Here is a 23,011-nt window from a genome sequence, read left to right on the forward strand (position 1 = left end):
ATCTTGCTTACTTTAAGGATATTCAAGATAGGAATCATCAGAGAGCACTTCTTCGTCAAGTTCATCTCCGGGATGAAGTCCTTGTAAATGATATTTTATTCTCTAAATCTATTCCTCCTACATCAATCGAACCTTTGGAAGTAGATGATGATGAAGTTCATCGTCCTGCTGACAGTGATTATGATTATGAAAGTGGTGCAAAGGATAGTATTTTGGAAGATGGAGAAGAGATTCCTTCTAAGGAAGCAATTGCTGGTGCTAATCAAGATGAAAACGAAAAAGAAATCTCTTCTAAAGAAGTAATTGTTGGCGATAATCAAGGTGCTAATCAAGGTGAAGATCAGAATCGAAATGAATGAGAGGTTGGCGATAATGAGAACATTGGCGAAGAACGTATATTATCTCCTTCTACTGGAATTAATACTGAAGCATGAGTTTCTTATCTAGTTCTATCTTCTTGAATTGTCTCATCTTTATTATTTTTTGCGAATAATATTCTTCAACCAACTTTGGAATTAATTTTCCCTTTTAGTATTTTGCTGGTGAGAAAGATAATGCCTTTTGTTTATTGATTCCCATACTTTCCTCTCATTATCTTTCTTGCGAGAAATGATCTGTTATGAATACTGATAAATATTTTGTTTTGTCGTGTGGTCTTATTTTGCCTTCCTAATTAAAGGTCTTATTATTCCACCTCTTGTCATTGCGACAAAATCGCAGGACGTTCTTGCACTTTCATGCAAGAACCCATTGATCTTGCCTTAACTTTTTCTTTTGTATTATGGACTCTTCGAAAATGTTGCGACAATATGACATGCCTAAATATTCTTGCGAAAATAAAGCCCCATGACATTGCCTTCTTGCGAAGAAATCGCAGGACGTCTTCGCACTTTCATGCGAAAACCCATTGATCTCGTCTTATCTTTTTCTTTTGTATTATTGCCTCTTCAGGATTGTTGCAAAAATATGACAAGCCTTAATACCCTTGCGAGTAAAAAGCCTCATGACATTTGCGTCTTAAGATACTTATCAGCTCTCTAATGGAGGGTGCCGCCCTTATCTCCCCCCTGGTTTCCCCTTCAGAGAGGCGTACTTCTACCATACAAGGTTAGCTCCTCCCATACATCCTTAACAACAACCAGTTGTTTTCGCAGCCTCTTATCCCTTTTACCTATAGGGCTTATGTTTACGAGACTGCACCCTAAGTGGGGCTTTCTTCGGGCCGAGTGCAGTATAAGCCAAGACTTGTCAAGAATGGCAAGGTACGCTTTAAACGCCCATGGCACTCTTGACTCAACCGTGTACCTCGGTGCCTTGATCAGATTCTGCACTCCTTGGGAGAGTCCTTATTACCTTAGTCGCCCAACCTAAATCATATGCTTAAGGTGAGAATCCAAGGTGCCTCTCCCGGATGGGCTTTATTGACCCCAGATCTCCATGACTCAGGTTCCGGTGGCGGTGTAGCCTTTCCCTGATCCATGCAACAGGTACCCCCTTATATGACGTACTTTAGGTCTTACATTTGCCTCTTGCGAAATTTTATTCGCGAACTAGGGTGCACGCCATAAAGGTTCGCCCCTTTATTTTACATCATTGTGCTATGATTATCTCTGCGAAAGTTTCGCACATGATGATCTTGTTTTGATATGAATAATCTCGCAATTATTCTCTCAGAATCCATAACTTCTCAAAGCTTCTTACGGATAATATCTTTTTAAGTACAACCTGTTCCATGGTCTGTCAAGTCTATGACCAACATCTCTACCTTCTCGATCCATTAATTTATAAGCTCCTGTTACAACTATCTCCTTAATGATGTAAGGTCCATCCCATTTTTTCTCTAATTTTCCACCATTTTCTCGCTGATATATTGGTGTCACTCGCAGAACTAAATCTCCTGGTTGGAATTCGCGTACTTTGACAAGTTTATTATATTCTCGGGCTAATCTTCGCTGATAATTCTCCATATGTTGTAAATTTCTTTCTCTTTTTTATTCTAATTCATCAAGTTTGTTTAAGATCAAACCCGCACTAAGATTTTTCTCCCAAGCTTCTCTCTTTGTTGTCGGAATAACAACTTCTGTTGGTAACACCGCTTCAACTCCGTATGTTAAACAAAAAGGTGACATTCCAGTAGCTTCTCTTCTAGTTGTATTATAAGCCTATACTGCATTATGTACTTGTTCGCACCATGCTCTATGATGTCCTTCCAATTTCTTCTTTAATATATCTGCAATTTTTTTGTTTGTCGCCTCTACCTTCCCATTAGCTTGTGGATACAAAGGAGTAGACTTTCCACATTTTATCTTAAATGCATTAAGTAACATTTCTATATTTTGTCCTTCAAATTGTTTCCCATTATCAGATACCAACTGCGCAGGAATTCCGAATCTGCAAATGATATTTTCGAATATGAATGTAAAGATATCTTTGTCGCGAATATCTTGTACTGCCTTCACTTCTGTCCATTTTGTGAAATAATCTGTTGCGACTATTAAGTATCTTCTTTGTCCAGAACCTGGTAAAAATGGTCCCACAATATCCAAGCCCCATTTTCCAAAAGGCCACACACTGGTTGAAGATGACAATGGTTCTCCAGGTGCATGTATTTTCTTTCCATGCCGCTGACAATCTTCGCAACGTCTTGATATTTGTTTTGCATCTTCGTGCATGTATGGCCAGTAATATCCTTGTATTTTTGCTCTATGTTCCAAAGATCTTCCCCCGCTATGATTGCCAGCATCCCCACTATGTAACATTTTTAGCACTTTTCTCCTTCCTCTCGTGTCAAACATCTGAGTGATGGTCCATTAAAGGATTTTTAGTATAGCAGCCCATCTCTTAATTCATAGTTCGTTGCGCGGCTTTTTAACTTGTGTGCTTCCAATCTATTTCTTGGTGTTTCTCCTTTCGCCAAATATGCATGAAGTTTTGTTCTCCAATCTGCGATATTGTTCGTTTGTTCTTCTTCTTCACCGTCTATTATCATCACGTTTACTTCTTTTTCTTCTTTATTGATTGATGGTGACAGAAGTGTTTGTATTTTTATGCATCTCGCAGTTGGATCTGTCATCATGCTTGAGATGAAAGCAAAAGCGTCTGCGAGTCTGTTATCCTTTCTTGAGATGTGCCTCCATTTTATTTTTGGGATTTTCGCTGACAATTCTTCAACGAGCTTCTTATATTTCTTCAAGGATGGTTCATTTGTAGTGTGCTCTCCCTTTATTTGGCGAATAACTAGCTGCGAATCACCATTGATCCTGGCATTTTCTAGTTTCATTTCTATTGCGAACTTTAAGGCATGTATCACAGCTTCATATTCCGTTTCGTTATTAGTAGATGCGAATTCCAATCTGAATGAAAAAACCATCTTCACTCCTTCTGGCGAAATTAAAACAATTCCAACTCCATTGCCTTCTCCATTTGATGATCCATCTACCAATATCTCCCATCTATTTGGTTCCGTTAATAAGTCTTTTGGATCTCCGTGTTCTTCTTTTATGTCCATCATTTCTTCTACCGCTTCATCTTCTTCTAAAGGAAATTCTGCCAAGAAATCTGCAACAACTTGTGATTTTGGTGAAGACAAAAGTTCATATTTAATATCAAAGTGGCCTACTTGTGCATTCTATCTCTCCACTCTTCCTAATCTTTTTGAATTCTTCATCACTGATTAAATTGGTACTTTTGTTAATACCTTTATCTTGTGCGCTTGAAAATTAATTCTTCTCCTGATTCTGCTTTTTGTAAAATAGTTTTATTCATAAGATGTTCTTTGATCCCTTGAAAAGCTTTTTCGCATTCATCAGTCCATTTGAATTTCGCACCCTTCTTGAGTATATCGAAAAAATATTTGCATTTGTCTGATAATCGTGAAATGAATCTCCCCAGCGAAGCTAAAAGTCCATTCAACTTCTGTACATCTTTTATTGTTGCTGGTGTTGGCATGTCACGAACTGCTTGCACTTTTTATGGATCAACCTGTATTTCTTCCTTTGATACAATGTAGCCTAAAAATTTTCCCGATGCAACTCCAATAGTACACTTCTCAGGATTCATCTTAATGTTATACTGCCGCATTTGTTCAAAAATCTCCCTCAGGTCCTGTACATGGTCTTTGGCTTCTTTACTCTTTACTAACATGTCGTCCACGTATACTTCTAATGTTTTGTGTATCCATTTTGCGAACACCTTCTCTACCATTCTTTGGTATGTCGCTCCCGCATTTCGCAAACCAAATGGCATTTTCGTGTAACAATATAAACCTGTAGGTGCGAAGAAAGCAGTATGCTCTTGATCTTCTTCAGCGACAGGGATCTGGTTATATCCTTTGTACCCATCTAAAGACGATACCCTATCAATTCCCTCTGCGGATTCCACCATTTGAGGAATATCTGATAACGGAAAACTATCTTTAGGGCAAGCTTTGTTTAGTCAGTGAAATCTATGCAAATCCTTATTCCTTTGTTTTTCTTTGGGACAATGACCATATTCGCTATCCACTCTGGGTATTTAGCTTCTCTTATGATTCCTGCATCAAGCATTTTCTGTAGTTCTTCTTCTATTTGGGAATGGTAGTTGTTGCGATTTTTCTTATTCTTTGTTTAAATGGTCTCACATTCTTGTTAATCTCCAACTTGTGACATGCAATTGATGTATCTATTCCCGGTATCTCATCCATGCTCTCTGCGAAAACGTCTTTATATTCTCGCAAAAGGTTAACAGTTCTTTCTTCTTCTTCTACATCCATCTTGGTTCCAATTCTCAATATTAGAGGTTCTTCTATAGTCCCAACGTTTACTTCTTTTGTTGGTTCTGCAGCAGTGTAACTGGACTTGGTTTCTCCCATTGGTGTTGGTTCTTTTATTGTTTTCACAAGTCCTTTTCCTTCTTCCGAAATTTCACTGGGCATTCCACTGCCTTCTTTTTCCCTTATCGTGTATACACTAAATTCTTCTTCTTTCTTTGCCTCCTTTGCCAAATTTCTGCGAAATTGTTTCTTTTTTGCTCGTCCTTCATAATGCTTTACTTCAATTTAATGACATAATTTCGAATTGTCAACATCTCCTCTGATTTCACCTATTCCATTTGGTGTGGGTAATTTAATACATCGATGCAACGTTGATACTACAACTTTTATTGCATGTATCCATGGTCATCCTAGCAACATATTATATGGAGATTCCATATACACCACGCATAGTCTCACGTGTGTTTCGATCTCTCCTAGTGGAATTCGTACCACTATTTCTCCTTTAGGTTTTGTTGTGGATTTTCCAAAGCCATGAACAAGATATGTTGAACTGGACATTTCTTCATCTTTAAATCCCATTCCCTTGAACGCATGATAAAATATTATATCTACTGAACTTCCTGTATCGACTAAAGTTCTGTTCAATATCCATTCTTCCGTGGATTTTGTTGTTGTCCCCTTCTCTTTTCGCGTAATAGCCACTGTAATAATCAATGGAGATGTGTGGTTCAAATTTTCTTTTGGTATTTCTGCTGCCATGAACGTGATTTTTTGCTTTTCCCAATCTTTCAAGGGTGATGTCTTTTCTACCGCCATAACCTTCCTTCCTTCAAAATTTCGTTTATGTATTCTCCCTTTGATGTTTTCCTGGAATTCATTAACCATTGTTTTTGTTATCATATTACACTCCAATCTTTTGTCATCTTCATTGACTCTAATCATTCTTCTTTTAACTGGTTCACTGTGTTGTTTAATCATTTTCTTGATTTGAATAATCTCAACAACAATCTTCAACTTTCGATCTTCATCCTCCCTGTTTCTAGCGCCATTATGAAGTTGCAGGAAATCCTACACTACACCCCTCATATGATTTCATTAACATTCAGCTCATTTTAGATTAACAATCTTAATTTTATTGATGATTCTTTGAACAATCTTACAAGAAAAGATAAAGAAATCAAGAATAACCACTGCTCTAGATTTTCTCTCTCCTATTTACTTGCTTCTCACCCAGAAAAAGATCTCTCTCTTTCCTTTACAACTGAACAACTATTTATAGGGAAGTACCTAGTGGATGAAAGCTAATCTGTCCTTTATTTTCGGATATGTCTTGCGACATTCTCGCATACTTACAAATGTTATTCTCGCAAACTCTCTAATTTTCGCAGGACCATCTCATTTTTCTCATGATTTTAGCTGACGTCGTTTATTATGTCATTTCTGAAATTGTTCTGCGACGCTGTTGTGTTGTGTTGTTGATAATTTCGCTGAGACAATGTTAGACTTTAATAATTGTTTGGATTCCTGTAATCTTCTTCAAGCTCCAAAAATTGGATTAAAGTTTTCTTGGTCCAATTGTCAACAAGGAAGACAGAGAATTCTTTGCAACTTGGATAGGGTGGTCTTTAGTTTACAATGGTTACAAAAGTATATTTACTGGGGATATAAAGTAGGATTGAGGATTGCATATGATCATGCACCTCTACTTGGTGGGTGTGTAAATATCCCAAAACCAAAGAATGCTCCTTTTAGATTTCAGAATGTATGGCTTTCTCACTCTGAATTTATGAATATTGTTCAACAATTTTGGTCTGAGTGTATTATTGGAGATCATGCTTTTGTTTGGATGCAAAAATTGAAAACACTCAAACAAGTTTTAAAGGTATGGAACTGGGAAATCTTTGGAGATGTAAATAAGAAGATTAAAGAAGCTGAAGAAAAAGTTAGAGAAAGAATGTTAATTTCTGATGTTGATCCAACAAATGAAGAAACTCTAAATAATTTGGTAGAAGCTCAAAATGAATATAATGGAAGGGAAACTCAATATAATACTATTCTTAGCCAAAAATCTTGAGTGAGATGGATAAAAGAAGGAGCAGCTAATACTAATTTTTTCCACTCAAATATGAAGATAAGGCAAGCCAGGAATCTTATATGTGAATTAGAAGATGATGAAGGAAATATCATTTCTGACCAACAGCAAATATCTGAGTTGTTAGTTAAACACTTTTGAGAAAAATTTTGAATACAAGGAAGTTAATATTGTAGAATCTTTATTAGAGGTGATTCCTGAAGTGATAACAATAGAAGACCAGACGAAGCTAAATTACTTACCTGAAGAAGAGGAAATAAAGGATGCAATTTTTGATATGGATGCTGAGAGTGCACCTAGACCTGATGGCTTCTCAGGTATGTTTGGAATATAATTAAAGACAATCTAGTGGCTGCTGTGAGGTTTTGTTGGAGGAGACGATTTATACCTAAAGGATTGAATTCTAATCTTATAGTCTTAATTCCTAAAGTACAAGGTTCTAAGAATGCAAACCAATTTAGATCCATTGGTTTGAGCAATGTTTGCTTCAAAATATTCACAAAGATTATTACTACAAGAATGAAGGAATTTATGTCAAAACTTATTTCTCCTCAACAAGTGGGTTTTATCAAAGATATATGTATTCGTGAGCAAGTCTTATTAGCATCTAAATTGGTAAATGAAATGAGAGTGAAAAGAAGAGGTTGAAATTTTGGATTGAAGCTTGACATCTCCCAAGCCTATGATTCTGTCAGTTGGGAATTCTTGTTCAAGATACTACAGAAATATGAGTGCTCTGCTAGTTGGTGTGACTGCTTGAGATTCCTCTTTGAATATGCTAAAGTATCAGTGATGATAAATGGAGGGCCTTGTGGATTTTTCTCAATGGGAAGGGGATTAAAACAGGGAGACCCACATTCCCCCATACTATTTGTGCTCATGGAAGAAGCTTTGAGTAGAGGATTAACTCAAATGGTGGAGAAGGGTAAAAATAGCACCAATGGTGGTTAGAAAAGGAGTTTACCCTACTCATTTACTTTTTGCTGATGATGTCTTCATTTTTTTGCAATAGAGCCAAAAGGAGATTGGAGAATCTACTTCAATTACTGGGAGATTACCAACAAATCTCAGGACAATGCATAAATATATCAAAAAGTAAGTGTTTTGTTGATGGAACTTCTACCTCCATAAAGAATCAGATTGCAAGTATTGTACAAATGGATATTACTGAATTTTCTGACAAGTACCTGGGAGTGGTCTTAATGCCTGGGAGAGTTAAAAAAGCAAGTGTTTGGTCCATAGTTACCATGTTTCAGAAAAATTTAGCTGCTTGGATGGGGAAGTTGATGTCTTTTCAAGATAGGTTAGTATTGATAAAAACTGTCTTAAGTAGCTATCCAATATATAATATGTCTGTGTATAAACGACCTTGCACTGTAATTAAAGAATGTGAAAGAATAATGAGAAAATTCCTATGGTTTGGGGATGGAGAAGTGAGAAAAAGCACCACATTATCTTGGAAAAAAGTATGTACTTCTTTTCAAGAAGGAGGATTGGGAATAAGAATATTATGTGTTATCAACAACGCATTACTTATGAAGATGATGTGGAAAATATTGCATTCAAAAGAAGATTGGGCAGCTTTCTTTGCAGCCAAGTACAAAAATGGGCAATGGATAGATAAGTGGAAATTTTCTTCTGTGTGTCCAGGTTTAAGATCGGCATGGAAATCATTGAAAGAAGATATAATATGGTGTATCGGGAATGGCTCTGAAATCTCAGTTTGTTTTGATTGTTGGGTTGGAGAAGTTCCATTAATTAAAATCTTTGGATTAACTGATTTTATAAAATCACACATTAAGATGAAGGTTCAAGATTTAATTCATCATGGAGATTGGAAACTTCCAGTTGGAGTTTTACCTTATTTGGGAAATAGAAGTATGCCTGTAATTGGTGGAGGGAAAGATCAGCTGATCTGGAGTGGAGATTTGAAAGCCAAGTTTATTACTTCTGCTGTTGTGGAGAAAATTAGAGTTAAGGAACCTAAATTACATTGGCCCAAATATATATGGACAGCTTTCTTACATCTCAGCATCTCAAGCAACATATGGAAAATTCTACAAGGAGTATATGTTGATGATACTAAAATGGTGCAGAATAGTTATGACATGGTGTCAAAATGTTGTGTCTGTGGGATGGCACAAGATTCAATGTCACATCTTCTTTGGCAATGTAACTTCAGTGATCAAATTTGGTCCTGGCTTGGTGCAGTTTTTGAATCCAATAATCCTCAGAGCTTTGAAGATATTTGGAAATTTGCAAGACAGAAGAGTCCCATAATAAAAGAGATATGGATCAAAGCTGCTTGTGCAACAATAAGAGAACTTTGGTTCCAGAAAAATAAATGCTTCTTTGAAAATAAAATCCCTTATTTAAACAGAGTGAAAACCAGAGTTTGGCAAATGGTTAATGAAGGTGGACTGAGGATGAAGGGAACCAGATTGTATCAAAGGTATGATCTACAAATTTTAAATTTTTTCAAGCTAGGAATGAAACATATTAAGTTTATAGATATTAAAAGCTGTTATTGGAAAGCTCCTAGAAATGGATATGTCTTATTTTGTTGTGATGGAGCCTAAATGGGGAATCCTGGAAATGCTGGATTTGGTATCATTGCAAGAAACCATTACTTCCAAGTTGTAAGAATAATATCTGGAGGCATAGGTGTTGCTACAAATTATATTGCAGAAGTATTAGCAGTGGTGGGAGCAGCTGAGTGGGCAGTCTTATTGAAATGCAAATACATAATCATCAGATCAGACTCTGCAGCTGTGATTGGAGATTTTAAAAAAGGTGATATTCCTTGGTTTGTAAGAGTAAGATGGTTGAAGGCCTGTTCTTCTCTAATAGATGTGCATTATGAACACTGCTACAGAGAACTGAATTTCTTAGCAGATAATCTGGCAAAAGAAGGCGCAAAATTGAGAGCAGGGGATCAAATTCATCAAAGTGGAAGACCTTCTTTCTTAATTAGAATTGAAATGCATGATGTAGAATATTATATGTTCTGCAGTTAAGCTGTTTCAAAAAATGTAGTCATTTTCTTTGGTTTCTTGGTTTGTTTTTTTTATTTGATATTTTAGTTTTAGCCTAACCTGTGGGCTTTAACTTAATTGTATCCTTCCTTTGCTTTTTCTAATAAAATCATGTGATTAAGCAAAAAAAAAAAAACTTCAAGCACACACACAACACAAGGATTTATAGTGGTTCGATCAAGATGATCTACATCCACTTGCGAAGACGACGAAATGATTCAATTATGATGATCAAACAAATTTACAAGGTTTCTTCCAAATCCCCTCTCAAGAACTCTAGCCTCCTTTGTGCCTCACACTATTAAGGTTCGAAACTAAAAGTGGTTGAAGAATATATGCACACGAATATAAATAAGAAAACACCAAGAAAATAATAAACTGTTTTTAGGTTTCTGAATGTTTACAGAGCTTGAGTATTTATAACCCACGTAACTTCTTAAACAAACTACCTAGTAACTAAATAAAGAAACTAGATATTAAATAGGGTAAGCCATAATAAGGGAAATAAGGTTGGTGTCCTAACATCCCACCGCGCCAGAAAAATGGCTTGTCCTCAAGCCTCAGAGTCTGGAAATCTAGTAAGAATACCGTCACCATCCTGACATCAGCTGCTAACCAAAATGACTTCCATAATCTTGACAATCTTGACCAAATATCACGTTCTGCAATGAAGAACCAAGGCCGCTTCCATAATTTTGATAAGCTTGACATGCGCAAAGAATTCAATTCCCAGTATAAATACTTCCAATTAAGTGAGTGCCAAGGTGGCTTCCACGGCTGGTCAGCAAACATCTTGCCGCGATCAAATAATAAACGAGCATAGTTGAGATGAAGATAAAAACACAACTTATGTGGCATCTTTTGGTTGTCAACGGTTGATGCCATGTTATTGAATGTCTCTTGAAATACTTTAACTTCGGTGGTTTTGTAGATCTCTTGCAAAAGAATTGGGTTGTCCCATCTCAGAAGAAGATAAACAAATCGCTTCACGAATTCATCACAATGGACCTTTGTAGCATTAATTAAATCAATTTAAAACTGTAAGAGAATATCATCTTCACCACTATTCAAACTGTGTACTCGCAAACGTTCGAAATTCTTCGAATAGCTCTTATCAGTTGTAGATTTATGCATCTTGTTCGTATTCCATACTTTCTTTCGAGCAAAACTTTCGATACGGAAACATGAAGGTATCAATATCGTAGCCCAGATTGGGTTATCAATATATGCTGGAACGATATACATACTTGATACTGGATATGGTGATAACGTCCCAATCCAAATGGCTTGAGTGTCGGCAGTTTTGTTCGACGCAGGAAGCATTATTACTTTGGTAGCTGCAACATTAGGTGGGGAATATAAAACCTTCGCCATTTGTATTTCCTCTCATTTCATACCATACAGTTTTGCATCTTTTAGTAAGTGTAAGTGATATGATTGTCGTTTGCTTCTGAGCCCACACCAATCATCGTACATTGCAAAGTTCAGCTCAACTTTTACACCGGAAACTCCGAATTCACCAACATTGTATCTATTCACTTGATAACATTCATCCCTGAACTGTTCATTCTCGGCATGTGCATCACTAATTGGAGACAGACGACTCAAACGTCCAAAGTTCCTCCCACGATCAAATAAGAGCCGAGAATAATCATAAAGAAGATGAAAACAATCATTACCACTAAACTTGTAGCAGAGTGAAACCTTGCAGTTAGCTAGTTGTTCGTAACCCATATCAGCAATTTTGGGTGGACGAATTTTGTTCAAGTTGTTTGTATTTGCCTCCTCAATAGTTGTTTCGGTAACCCTAGCTGCTTCTTGACTTGAGCAGTTGTTGATACTGTGTACGCTGAAATATTGATCAGTTTGAATGATTCATCCTTCAGGATCAACTCCATCAAAAGTTGGAAACTTCATGATATAGAAAAAAAATTATGCCGAATTTGAGAATAACCGAACCTGCTCTGATGACAGATATTAAGGTTCGAAACCAAAAGTGGTTGAAGAATATATGCACACGATTATAAACAAAAAAATACTAAGAAAGTAATAAACTGTTTTTAGGTTTCTGATTAATGTCTGAATGATTACAGAGCTTGAGTATTTATAACCCACGTGACTTCTTAAACAAACTACCTAGTAACTAGATAAAGAAACTAGATATTAAACAGGGTAAGCCATAATAAGGGAAATAAGGTTGGTTTCCTAACACACACACTTTCAAGAATAACATAAATCTCTCTCTATTATCAACCCTAGCCCTCTTTTATATTTGACCTAAGTTACAAAAGGTGAAAACTACTACTAGACCCATTTTTCAATTTTTTTCCACTGAGAAACCCACCGTCACAAAAGTACATGCGCACACCCATATTTTGGGAAAAAATATCTCACACACCCATATATTTTAAAATTATGATTTTGCTTTCGCATTTCATTTTTGTTTGTAGGTTTACTTCGATTTCAACTTGATTCCGATCATCCGTCTCTACTAACGATTCCCAACCCAAAATCCAAACACGATCCTGAGAACTGTTCCTTCCGTCGTTTCCCGTCTTCACCAAAACTTGCTCTAGAGTCTCAATGGGGTATACTGAAGAACAGAAATTTTCAAGGAGTTGTGGTGGGGAAGATACCAGAAATCTAATCAATGGGGCATACTGAGGACCAGCTACTACAGGTTCTCTTATTCTTCTCCTTCTAGTTCTTAAATTGGAATTGCTTCATAATGACTCTTTTTTTATTTGCATTATATGAACCCTGATTTGTTTGCAGGAGCTTCAAATTAATTTTATTTACACATACACTGGTGGAGATTACCGAAACAAAAGAATGAGCCACACTATGTTTTTCCTCTCAGTGTTTTACTTTAAGGGCATGGCCTTCATGTTCTTTGTTTTCTACATACATCGCACTTGTAGTCTGTTGTTTGTTTACATATTTGATTTTTTTTTTCCTTTTTTGTTAGTGATGCATTTTGATTGTTACTTGAGCTCGGTTGTGATGAATTTTACGGATTCCCGTCGAGTCATTAATGGCAACTGCAAGATGAAACTTATCTTATATAAAGACAACTCTCTTTATTGATGTTTAGAAAATCTCTCAAAACTAAACACAAGCTCTAATCTTGCTCATATGATCAAACCACAACTTTGGTGATCATATATATATAGAACTATGAATTCCTTTTCCTAGTCCTATTACCTTATTACATGTCTTACCTTTTCTTAGAACTAGATGACTTCTAATTCCCTTAGGATTACATCAATTTCCTAATCTTGTCCTAACCATCTTGTTAGTGACTTCTATGTTGAAGTTAATCCAACATTCTCCACGTTAAGCTTCAACCTTACCCGTGACATATCTTGTACTCGAATCAGTTGTCTAATTTCTTCAAACTTGATCCGAGCTAATGCCTTTGTCAATATATCTGCTTTCTGCTCAGTTCCAGGTATGTGTTCTACGTTAATGACCTCCTTCTCGATGCATTCTCGTATGAAATGATACCTTTTGTGAATGTGTTTCGTCTTCCCAAGAAACACTGGATCTTTAGTGAGTGCAATTGCAGACTAATTATCAATCTTGATGAGAACTTTTCCAGGTTCTCTTCCTTTGATTTCACCCAACAGTTCTTGAAGCCATATTGATTGTTTAGCTGCTTCTGTTGCAGCCATAAACTCAGCTTCACAGGATGAGAGGGCTACAATGTCTTGCTTCTGAAAACACCATGTAATAGGTGCTTCTCCTAGATTAAATATATGACCAGTTGTACTTTTTCCATCATCTTGGTCAATATTATGACTGCTGTCACTATACCCAACAATTCCTTTTGATCCTCCTCGACCAAACTTCAATCTGCAGCTGATTGTTCCTCTTAGATATCTGAATATCTGCTTTATTACATCACCATGAGACTTGCGTGGACTCTACATATAATGGCTTGCTACTCCCACAGAGAAAGCCAAATCTGGTCTTGTGTGTAATAAGTATCTTAGGCATCCAACATTTCTTCTATAACTCGTTGAATCAATCTATGCTTCTTCTTGTGCCTTTGAAACTTTAAGTCCAAACTCCATTGGTATCTTAGTTGGATTATAAGTTTCAAGTCATGCTTCTTTCAGAATTCTCCTTGCATAAGCTTCTTGTTTAATCTGAATTCCATCAACTCCTTGATGGACTTCTATACCAAGGTAATAAGTGAGTTTTCCGAGGTCTAACATCTCAAACTTTGATGAAATTTCTCTCTTGAACTCATTGATCACCTTAAGGGAGTTGCCAGTCAAAAATACTGCAATCACAAGAAGCGTTCCCTTTTCTTCTCTTCTGTATACTGATATTTCTTTAGAGCACTTAACAAATCTGATTTCTCTTAAGCTTTGATCTAACTTTGTATTCCAGGATCGAGGAGCTTCTCTTAGACCATATAGAGATTTTGATAACTTATAAACCTTATGCTCTTGTCCTTTTACTTCAAAACCTTATGGTTGTTCAATATACACATCTTATCGCAATTCACCATGTAAGAATGCTGTCTTAACGTCTAAGTGGTGAATTTCCCATGAGTTTGATGCTGCCTCTGCAATTAATAAGCGTATTGTTTCAATTCTAGCAACTGGTGCAAAAACTTCATCAAAATCTATGCCTGATTCTTGTACATATCCTTTAGCTACAAGCCTTGCTTTGTATTTATTGACAGTACCATCAGCATTCCGTTTTATTTTGAAGATCCACTTAAGACCAATCACTTTTACCCCACCTGGCTTATCAACTAGAAACCAAGTCTTGTTTCTGTTGATTGAAATAATAATTTCTACATGCTTGTGTCCATTTAGTCGAGACCTTTGCTTCCTGAAAATTCCTTGGTTCATCATTAACAGAAAGTAGCATAATGTCACATTCTTCTGCAGCTTGAAGAACATAATCCTCCAAATACTGTGGCTTTTGTATCTGTCTTGTTGATTTTCGCAGTGGAATGGGTTGAGTTATTTCATCGATCTCTTCTTCTTTTTCTTATTCTTCTTCTACTTCTTCGTTATTCTCAGTGTTTTCATTATTCTCTTGTTCTTCTTGATTAACATCATTGTTTCCATTGGTATTGATGATTATGGGTCCTACGCCTTCATCAATTACTTGACCCCATCTCATGTGAAACATTCCTGGATCCCTACTTGGTCCATCATTAGTTTCTTTCCAGTTCCAGTTTGCTTTTTCATCGAATACCACATCTCGACTCACTATCACTCTTTTCGTTGTTGGATTGAATAATCTGTAAGCTTTGGATCCAGGCTCAATTCCTAGATTCACAAGAGTCTGAGATCGATCATCCAGTTTCTTAAGAGTTGCAGAATCAACTTTTGCGTATGCTTTGCAACCAAACACTCTTAAATGATCTATGTTTGGTTTTCTCTTTCGCAAACTTTCATATGGAGTCATGTCTTTCAGAGCTTTCGTAGGTATCCTGTTTATAAGGTATGTGGAGTGTCGTACAGCTTCTCCCCATAGATAATTAGGTATCTGCATAGCCTTTAAAGAACTTCTTGTCATCTCCATTAGAGTCATGTTTCTCCTCTCCACCACTCCGTTTTGTTGTGGTGTATATGGTGTATTAGGACCACATAAATCAGCATGAAGAAGCTCTAATGGCTTTGAGGCTCTGAATGTTGTTGCTTTTGGAAAACCTTGACGCGTTTGTTTCCCAACTAAACATGATTCACAGATCCTTGATTCATCGTTTATCTGTGGTAGCCCTTGAACCATCTTGTTCTGAGACATAGTTTTTAAGGTTCTGAAACTTATGTGTCCTAACCTTGCGTGCCAGTTCCATGTCTGATCTTCCAGTCTCATATTCAGAAACAATGGCCTTCCAATCATGAGACTTATCTTGTAGAGTCTATTCTGTGAGCATGAGACTCTAACTAAAAGTCTTCCACTTGGGTCATGAACTGTTAGATAATCTTGTCGCATTCTAACATCACATCCAACTTCTGTAGCTTGTCCTAAACTTAGAATGTTGCTTTGTAAGTTTGGGATGAAGTAGATGTTTGTGACAAGCTTCTATTCTCCGGTCTTGATTTGAAATAGAATTGATCCTTTCCCTTCAATTTCTACAGAAGATCCATCCACAAACTTCACTTGTCCTTTGATTTTCTCATTGAGTTTAGAAAAGTAGTGTCTCTTACCAGTCATGTGATTGCTGGCTCCATTATCTAAATACCAGATTCCTTCTTCTCCATCCTTTGATTCGTAGTTCTTTGGTATTAGTTTCCCTTCGTTTAAGAATACAACTTCGTGCATGAAAAGAGTTGTATCTGCTTCCCTTGTTTCATTCTTGTTTGCTTCTTCCATCTTTTGTATTCTTTCAGGGCATACAGAGGAGAAGTGTCCTGGTTTATCACATCTGTAACAAATAATGTTTGATCTATCCTGCTTTTCTTTTCCTTGGTTTTGATCATTCTGACTTGTTGTTCTATCTTGTGAGTTAAACCTTCCTCCTCTTCCTCGGCCTCTGTTTACTTTACCACCTCTTCCACGACCTCTTCCTCTTGTCGCAGATTTTTGTTGGTAAGAGTTTGTGTACAAGAGTTTTCCTTGAGTTTCTCCATTATTTTCTTCATCAAGGATTCTCTCTTCATATGCTTTCAATCTTCCAATTATATCTTCATAGCTAGTCTTCTTTAAATCTAAGACTTGTTCGAGATAGGCTATGATATGAATATACTTGGATCTTGGTAAACTATTGAGAAACTTCTTTACCAGTTTATCTTCATCAATGGATTGTCCAAGTGACGCAGCTTTTGAGGATATCTCTGATAGCTTTCCTTCAAAGCTATCAATAGTATCAGTGTCTTTCATCTTCACTCTTTCAAATTCAGACATTAAGGTTTGCATACGGGCTTCTTTAACTCGATCAGCTCCGAGATTACGTGCCTTTATTGCATCCCAAATTTTCTTTGAAGTTTCCTGTTCACCAACTTGTAGAACAAGACATTCTGGTATTGCTTGAAAGAGTAATCCAATGGCAACATTATTTTTGTCTGGGTCCAATGTACCAGGATCAATTGTTTCCCAAACTTTGTAGATTTTCATCAGTACCTTCATTCTCATGGCCCATACTGTGTAGTTTGTGGCATTGAGGATTAGAACTTGTATTGATGGTGGCGTGAACTATTTTGCACCCACAATGGTGGTTTCGTTTTCCATGGCTCAGAAACAAGCTCTGATACCAATTAATGGAAACTGCAAGATGAAACTTAGCTTATATAAAGACAACTCTCTTTATTGATGTTTAGAAAATCTCTCAATACTAAACACAAGCTCTAATCTTGCTCATATGATCAAACCACAACTTTGGTGATCATATATATATAGAACTATGAATTCCTTTTCCTAGTCCTATTACCTTATTACATGTCTTACCTTTTCTTAGAACTAAATGACTTCTAATTCCCTTAGGATTACATCAATTTCCTAATCTTGTCCTAACCAGCTTGTTAGTGACTTCTATGTTGAAGTTAATCCAACAGTCATACGCTAAAATTACTTGGACAAAAGATGGGTAGAAATGCTTAAATAGATCTACTACTAATGGAGCTTCAAACTGATTTTGTTCGGTATGATCATCCTGTTCTACCGACTGTTGAAGAACAAGCGAAGTACGTTGGAAATCTAGAACGTTTTTGTTTGCAAAGGTATGAAATTCACTTGAGCGTGCGTCATTGCCAAATGGGCCAATTCATTTAGTTGGGGATAATGTTGGAGGATGCTAGATATATATAACTTCTTATTTGACAAGCAGTACTAGGGATTACAAAATCGGGGAAGCTAGCTAAGTGACTAAGAGATACAGGAGCTTCCCAATTTGCTGCTACAGCTCCAAACAGGTATACCACGCATGAAACTCCAATGCATACGTACTTTAGAACCCTCCACGTGATTTTTCTTGAGCTTTGCCTAGGAATGGTAAATACAATTTTCGTTTCATAAGTAGATGCTGCCAGGTAAGCTTATAGTGGTATCCACGTTTTATCTTCCCTTTTGAATTCTAGAAGGTGATGTAAATTGACACTTTGACTGGTATGTATTTCAGTATCTCGTTACCGTTGACAACAACAAAAGCATCAATTGTAGATAGTGTTGATGCTAAAAGCTCAACGCCCATTCGAATGCCACAAATGAGTGCGGCGCTATGTCAAGTTTCCTTTGACTTTCATTTTTCATTTGATTCTTTTTTGATCTTTGCCTAGGAATGGCAAATACAATTTTCATTTCGTGTATATATGTATTATTTTTTTATTTTGCAGTGGCTGCATAACTTGTGGTGACATGCATTTAAAAAAAAATGGACATGTGAATAATGATGCAAAAAGGTTTTGCGTCTACAAAATTTGTTGCATAACTTGTTATGCATTCTCGAAATTGGTTGCATAATACGTTCTGCAGTTTTTTTTTGTGTGTATAACTTGTTATGCAGTCCGGAAAACGGTTGTATTACACGTTATGCAACTACTTTTTTCTTAGTATTGAAACCAACAAAAAATAAGGTTGCATAACTTGTCATGCACCTACAATAATATCTAGATAACATGTTATGCAGTCGCGAAAGTATGACTGCATAATGCATTATGCATCGAGAAAATTGTTGCAAAATCTTTTATGCATCGAGAAAATAGATGCATAACCTGATATGCATCCGTAAATATGGATGCATACTGCATTATGCATCAAATTTTTATGTACGCACCAAAATAAACCAAAGCAATGGTAACATAACTTGTCATAGATGCATAACTTTGTTATCCAAATGCGTAATTTATTATGCAGTGGAGAAAATGGTTGCATAATTCGTTATGCGTCTGCAGAATGTGTTATGCATCTTTTTTGGTGGCTGCATAATGGTTATTTATCAAGTTTTCGAAAAAATTTCCTAAAATGATGATCACCTCCGATTTTTTCGTGAAAAACAAAATTTTGATATTCTTTTTTGTACTCGTTGCGCAGCTCTCTTAAAAAGATTTCCAACGATATAAAATTTGTAAAATTCCAAGGCGCGAATTTTTAGATATGTTATATTCAAGTTGTGTTGCCAATTATACCCCTGATGCATAACCCGTCATGCGAATGCATATCCCGTCATACAGACACTTTTAATAATTTCATATAATTATGGGTATCACAGAAATAATTATGGGTGTCACGATACCTAAAAGAGAGTAAATGGACTATTGGGCTAAGAAAAAGAGAACAGGCCCAAACAAATTTGTTAAGCCTGTATTCAAAGCATACATAACAAACACATGCAGATGTACCAACTACCAACTACCATTACTACACGCTTTTAACCACCAAACCCATCAAATCGATCACTGTTACAACAAGGCCTATAAAATGTTTAGTCTGGAGTACCGAGTATGGGCTGGTAGGTTAGGTGAAGATGATAATGGTCAATTCAAACTAGAATTTTACTCAATGATGAAGGGATACGCTTTACTGAAGCTTCGGCTAACTGCAGCCTTGATCAGGCATTCCCTTTAATAAAAACTTAACATTGTTGTTAACATGGCATTGCCTCACAACTCAGATAATACGTGCCTTGTAGTTGTCATGTTCTATTATTTAAATCTACATTAATAACACGCGCCTAATAGTTTATCAATTGTCAACAGGAACATGGGAAGCTCGTATGCCAATGCTTGATAAGTGCTGACAATGCATCCAATGAATGTCAACTGCAATATGTTATATTTTCCAATCCAATGATGTTATGTTGGTGTTGTTTTTGCTACCTTTTGTTTACCGGTACGTCAATATTACCGGTTAATCGTGGTATCCACGTTTTATCTTCCCTTTTGAATTCTAGAAGGTGATGTAAATTGACACTTTGACTGGTATGTATTTCAGTATCTCGTTACCGTTGACAACAACAAAAGCATCAATTGTAGATAGCGTTGATCCTAGTTAGCAATTCGGGATTCGGCAAACGTACGGAACGACAAACGTACGAGTATTATACGGTTTTGTAAAATCCAGATTCGGTCCAAAATTCGGTCAACGGGACGTGATTCGTCATTAATTCGGAACGGCATACGTACGTGTATAATTCGATTTATAAATGTGAGTTCGGCTCTGAAAATTCGGTATCTATATATAACAAATAATTTGTATTTATAAGGTCATAGACCAATTTTTATGCATATGTGTGAGTTATTTAAGGAAAAAATAAACTCAATATGATGATATTAATAATATAAACAACATTAGTTATCCAAGAGGACGTCGTATGGTGGTTTAGATGCTTGGTTAGTGAGTTTGAGATCTCTCTCACCTTCACCTTCAAATCTCTTCAGTCGTTTTTGTTTCATAAAAATTACAACACGTCTAATATTCGGTCGTGTATGTTCGGGAGGCAGTAAAGCCCAAAAAGTGGTGTCTTTAAAAGTAAAAGCTAAAGAATTTATGGCGAATTAAGCGGACGTATCATTCGGGATACGTAAAATTCGTGAACGATTCGTGAATAATCTGGGAATGCCACATAATACGCGACTTGAGTTCGGAGTTGCAAACGTACACAAATAAGACGGTAAAATTCGTGATACGGAAAAATTCGCGAATCATTCGCGAATCATTCGCGAACTTACTAACTAGGGTGTTGATGCTAAAAGATCGACGCCCAGTCGAATGCCACAAATGAGTGCGGCGCTATGTCAAGTTTCCTTTGACTTTCATTTTTCATTTGATTCTTTTTTGAGCTTTGCCTAGGAATGGCAAATACAATTTTCATTTCGTGTATATATGTATTATTTTTTTATTTTGCAGTGGCTGCATAACTTGTGTGTTTGACATGCATTTTAAAAAAAATGGAGGTGTGAATAATGATGCATAACAGGTTTTGCGTCTACAAAATTTGTTGCATAACTTGTTATGCATTCTCGAAATTGGTTGCATAACATGTTCTGTAGTTGTTTTTTTGTGCATAACTTGTTATGCAGTTCGGAAAACGGTTGTATTACACGTTATGCAACTACTTTTTTCTTAGTATTGAAACCAACAAAAAATAAGGTTGCATAACTTGTCATGCACCTACAATAATATCTAGATAACATGTTATGCAGTCGCGAAAGTATGACTGCATAATGCATTATGCATCGAGAAAATTGTTGCACAATCTTTTATGCATCGAGAAAATAGATGCATAACCTGATATGCATCCGTAAATATGGATGCATACTGCATTATGCATCAAATTTTTATGTACGCACTGAAATAAACCAAAGCAATGGTTACATAACTTGTCATAGATGCATAACTTTGTTATCCAAACGCGTAATTTATTATGTAGTGGAGAAAATGGTTGCATAATTCGTTATGCGTCTGCAAAATGTGTTATGCATCTTTTTTGGTGGCTGCATAATGGTTATTTATCAAGTTTTCGAAAATTTTGCCTAAAATGATGATCACCTCCGATTTTTTCGTGAAAAACAAAAATTTGATATTCTTTTTTGTACTCGTTGCGCAGCTCTCTTAAAAAGATTTCCAACAATACAAAATTTGTAAAATTCCAAGGCGCGAATTTTTAGATATGTTATATTCAAGTTGCGTTGCCAATTATACCCCTGATACATAACCCGTCATGCGGATGCATACCCCGTCATGCAGACATTTTTAATAATTTCATATAATTATGGGTGTCACGGAAATAATTATGGGTGTCACGGTATCTAAAAGAGAGTAAATGGACTATTGGGCTAAGAACAGGCCCAAACAAATTTGTTAAGCCTGTATTCAAAGCATACATAACAAACACATGCAGATGTACCAACTACCATTACTACACGCTTTTAACCACCAAACCCATCAAATCGATCACTGTTACAACAAGGCCTATAAAATGTTTAGTCTGGAGTACCGAGTATGGGCTGGTAGGTTAGGTGAAGATGATAATGGTCAATTCAAACTAGAATTTTACTCAATGATGAAGGGATACGCTTTACTGAAGCTTCGGCTAACTGCAGCCTTGATCAGGCATTCCCTTTAATAAAAACTTAACATTGTTGTTAACATGGCATTGCCTCACAACTCAGATAATACGTGCCTTGTAGTTGTCATGTTCTATTATTTAAATCTACATTAATAACACGCGCCTAATAGTTTATCAATTGTCAACAGGAACATGGGAAGCTCGTATACCAATGCTTGATAAGTGGTGACAATGCATCCAATGAATGTCAACTGCAATATGTTATATTTTCCAATCCAATGATGTTAGTTGGTGTTGTTTTTGCTACCTTTTGTTTACCGGTACGTCAATATTACCGGTTAATCGTCAGTTTCATACATTATGTTCCAGATTTGTGCCCGTGCTATGCACCGGGCATTTATTTTTCTTTTAATATGGATACGCGGGGCTTCGCCCCGTCCGTTGGAGATGCATTTTTGATTTGGTATGTGCGGGGCTTCACCGTGCCCCGTGGAGATGCATTTTTGATTTGGTGTGCACGAGATTTCCCCCCGTAGCGATGTATTTTTGATTTGATGTGGCGGGGCAAATACATTAAAATAAATTGAGAATATTTGCATATTTTATTTATTTATTTATTTATTTTATTTTCGTAGAAATATGTGTGAAATAAGTGGATTTTTCCCTTTTTTATATTAATTTGGATAAAGGAGTTCTAATAAGATAGGTACTTGATTTCCAAATTGAATTTGGACTTTCATAAAATTCCAAACACGGTAAGTTAGGTATTTTTTTTTTGAGTTTTTAATTTTTAAACCAATCATACATTGCCAAGTGCCTCACCTAAATATTGTCACGACATGATTACCAAATTGAATTTGGTTTCCTTTTGTTATATTTTTTTATTCTTTTAAAACCAATCATACGTTGTCAAGTGTTCTCACCCAAACGATCGTTTCACAAAACTCAAAAAAGACCTATTTCGGCCAATAGGAAGCGATAGTTTCCTCACCGTGAGAGCTTTATTTGTCTAGGCCTTTAAGTCTTTAGATAGATGTGTAGCCTCCCATTTGCACCTTCCTTATATAAATACGTTTAGTTATAGCAGAACCTTTGCAAAAAGAAAAATTAGCAACTCTTTCCTTTTTTGAATCTAATCAAAGACTGAAATTGTTTTA

At 36.3% G+C, this 23,011-nt stretch overlaps 1 protein-coding gene across 1 annotated transcript; it reads left to right on the top strand.

Annotated features, from left to right (window-relative positions):
* Positions 1-9,424: 9,424 nt before the first annotated feature.
* LOC113343877 lies at positions 9,425-9,862 on the top strand. The gene has a single exon (XM_026587977.1). The coding sequence runs from the start codon at positions 9,425-9,427 to the stop codon at positions 9,860-9,862; it is 438 nt and encodes a 145-aa protein (XP_026443762.1).
* Positions 9,863-23,011: the final 13,149 nt, after the last annotated feature.

The sequence above is a fragment of the Papaver somniferum genome, unplaced genomic scaffold (genome assembly GCF_003573695.1).
Source record: "Papaver somniferum cultivar HN1 unplaced genomic scaffold, ASM357369v1 unplaced-scaffold_7, whole genome shotgun sequence".
NCBI lineage: Eukaryota > Viridiplantae > Streptophyta > Magnoliopsida > Ranunculales > Papaveraceae > Papaver > Papaver somniferum.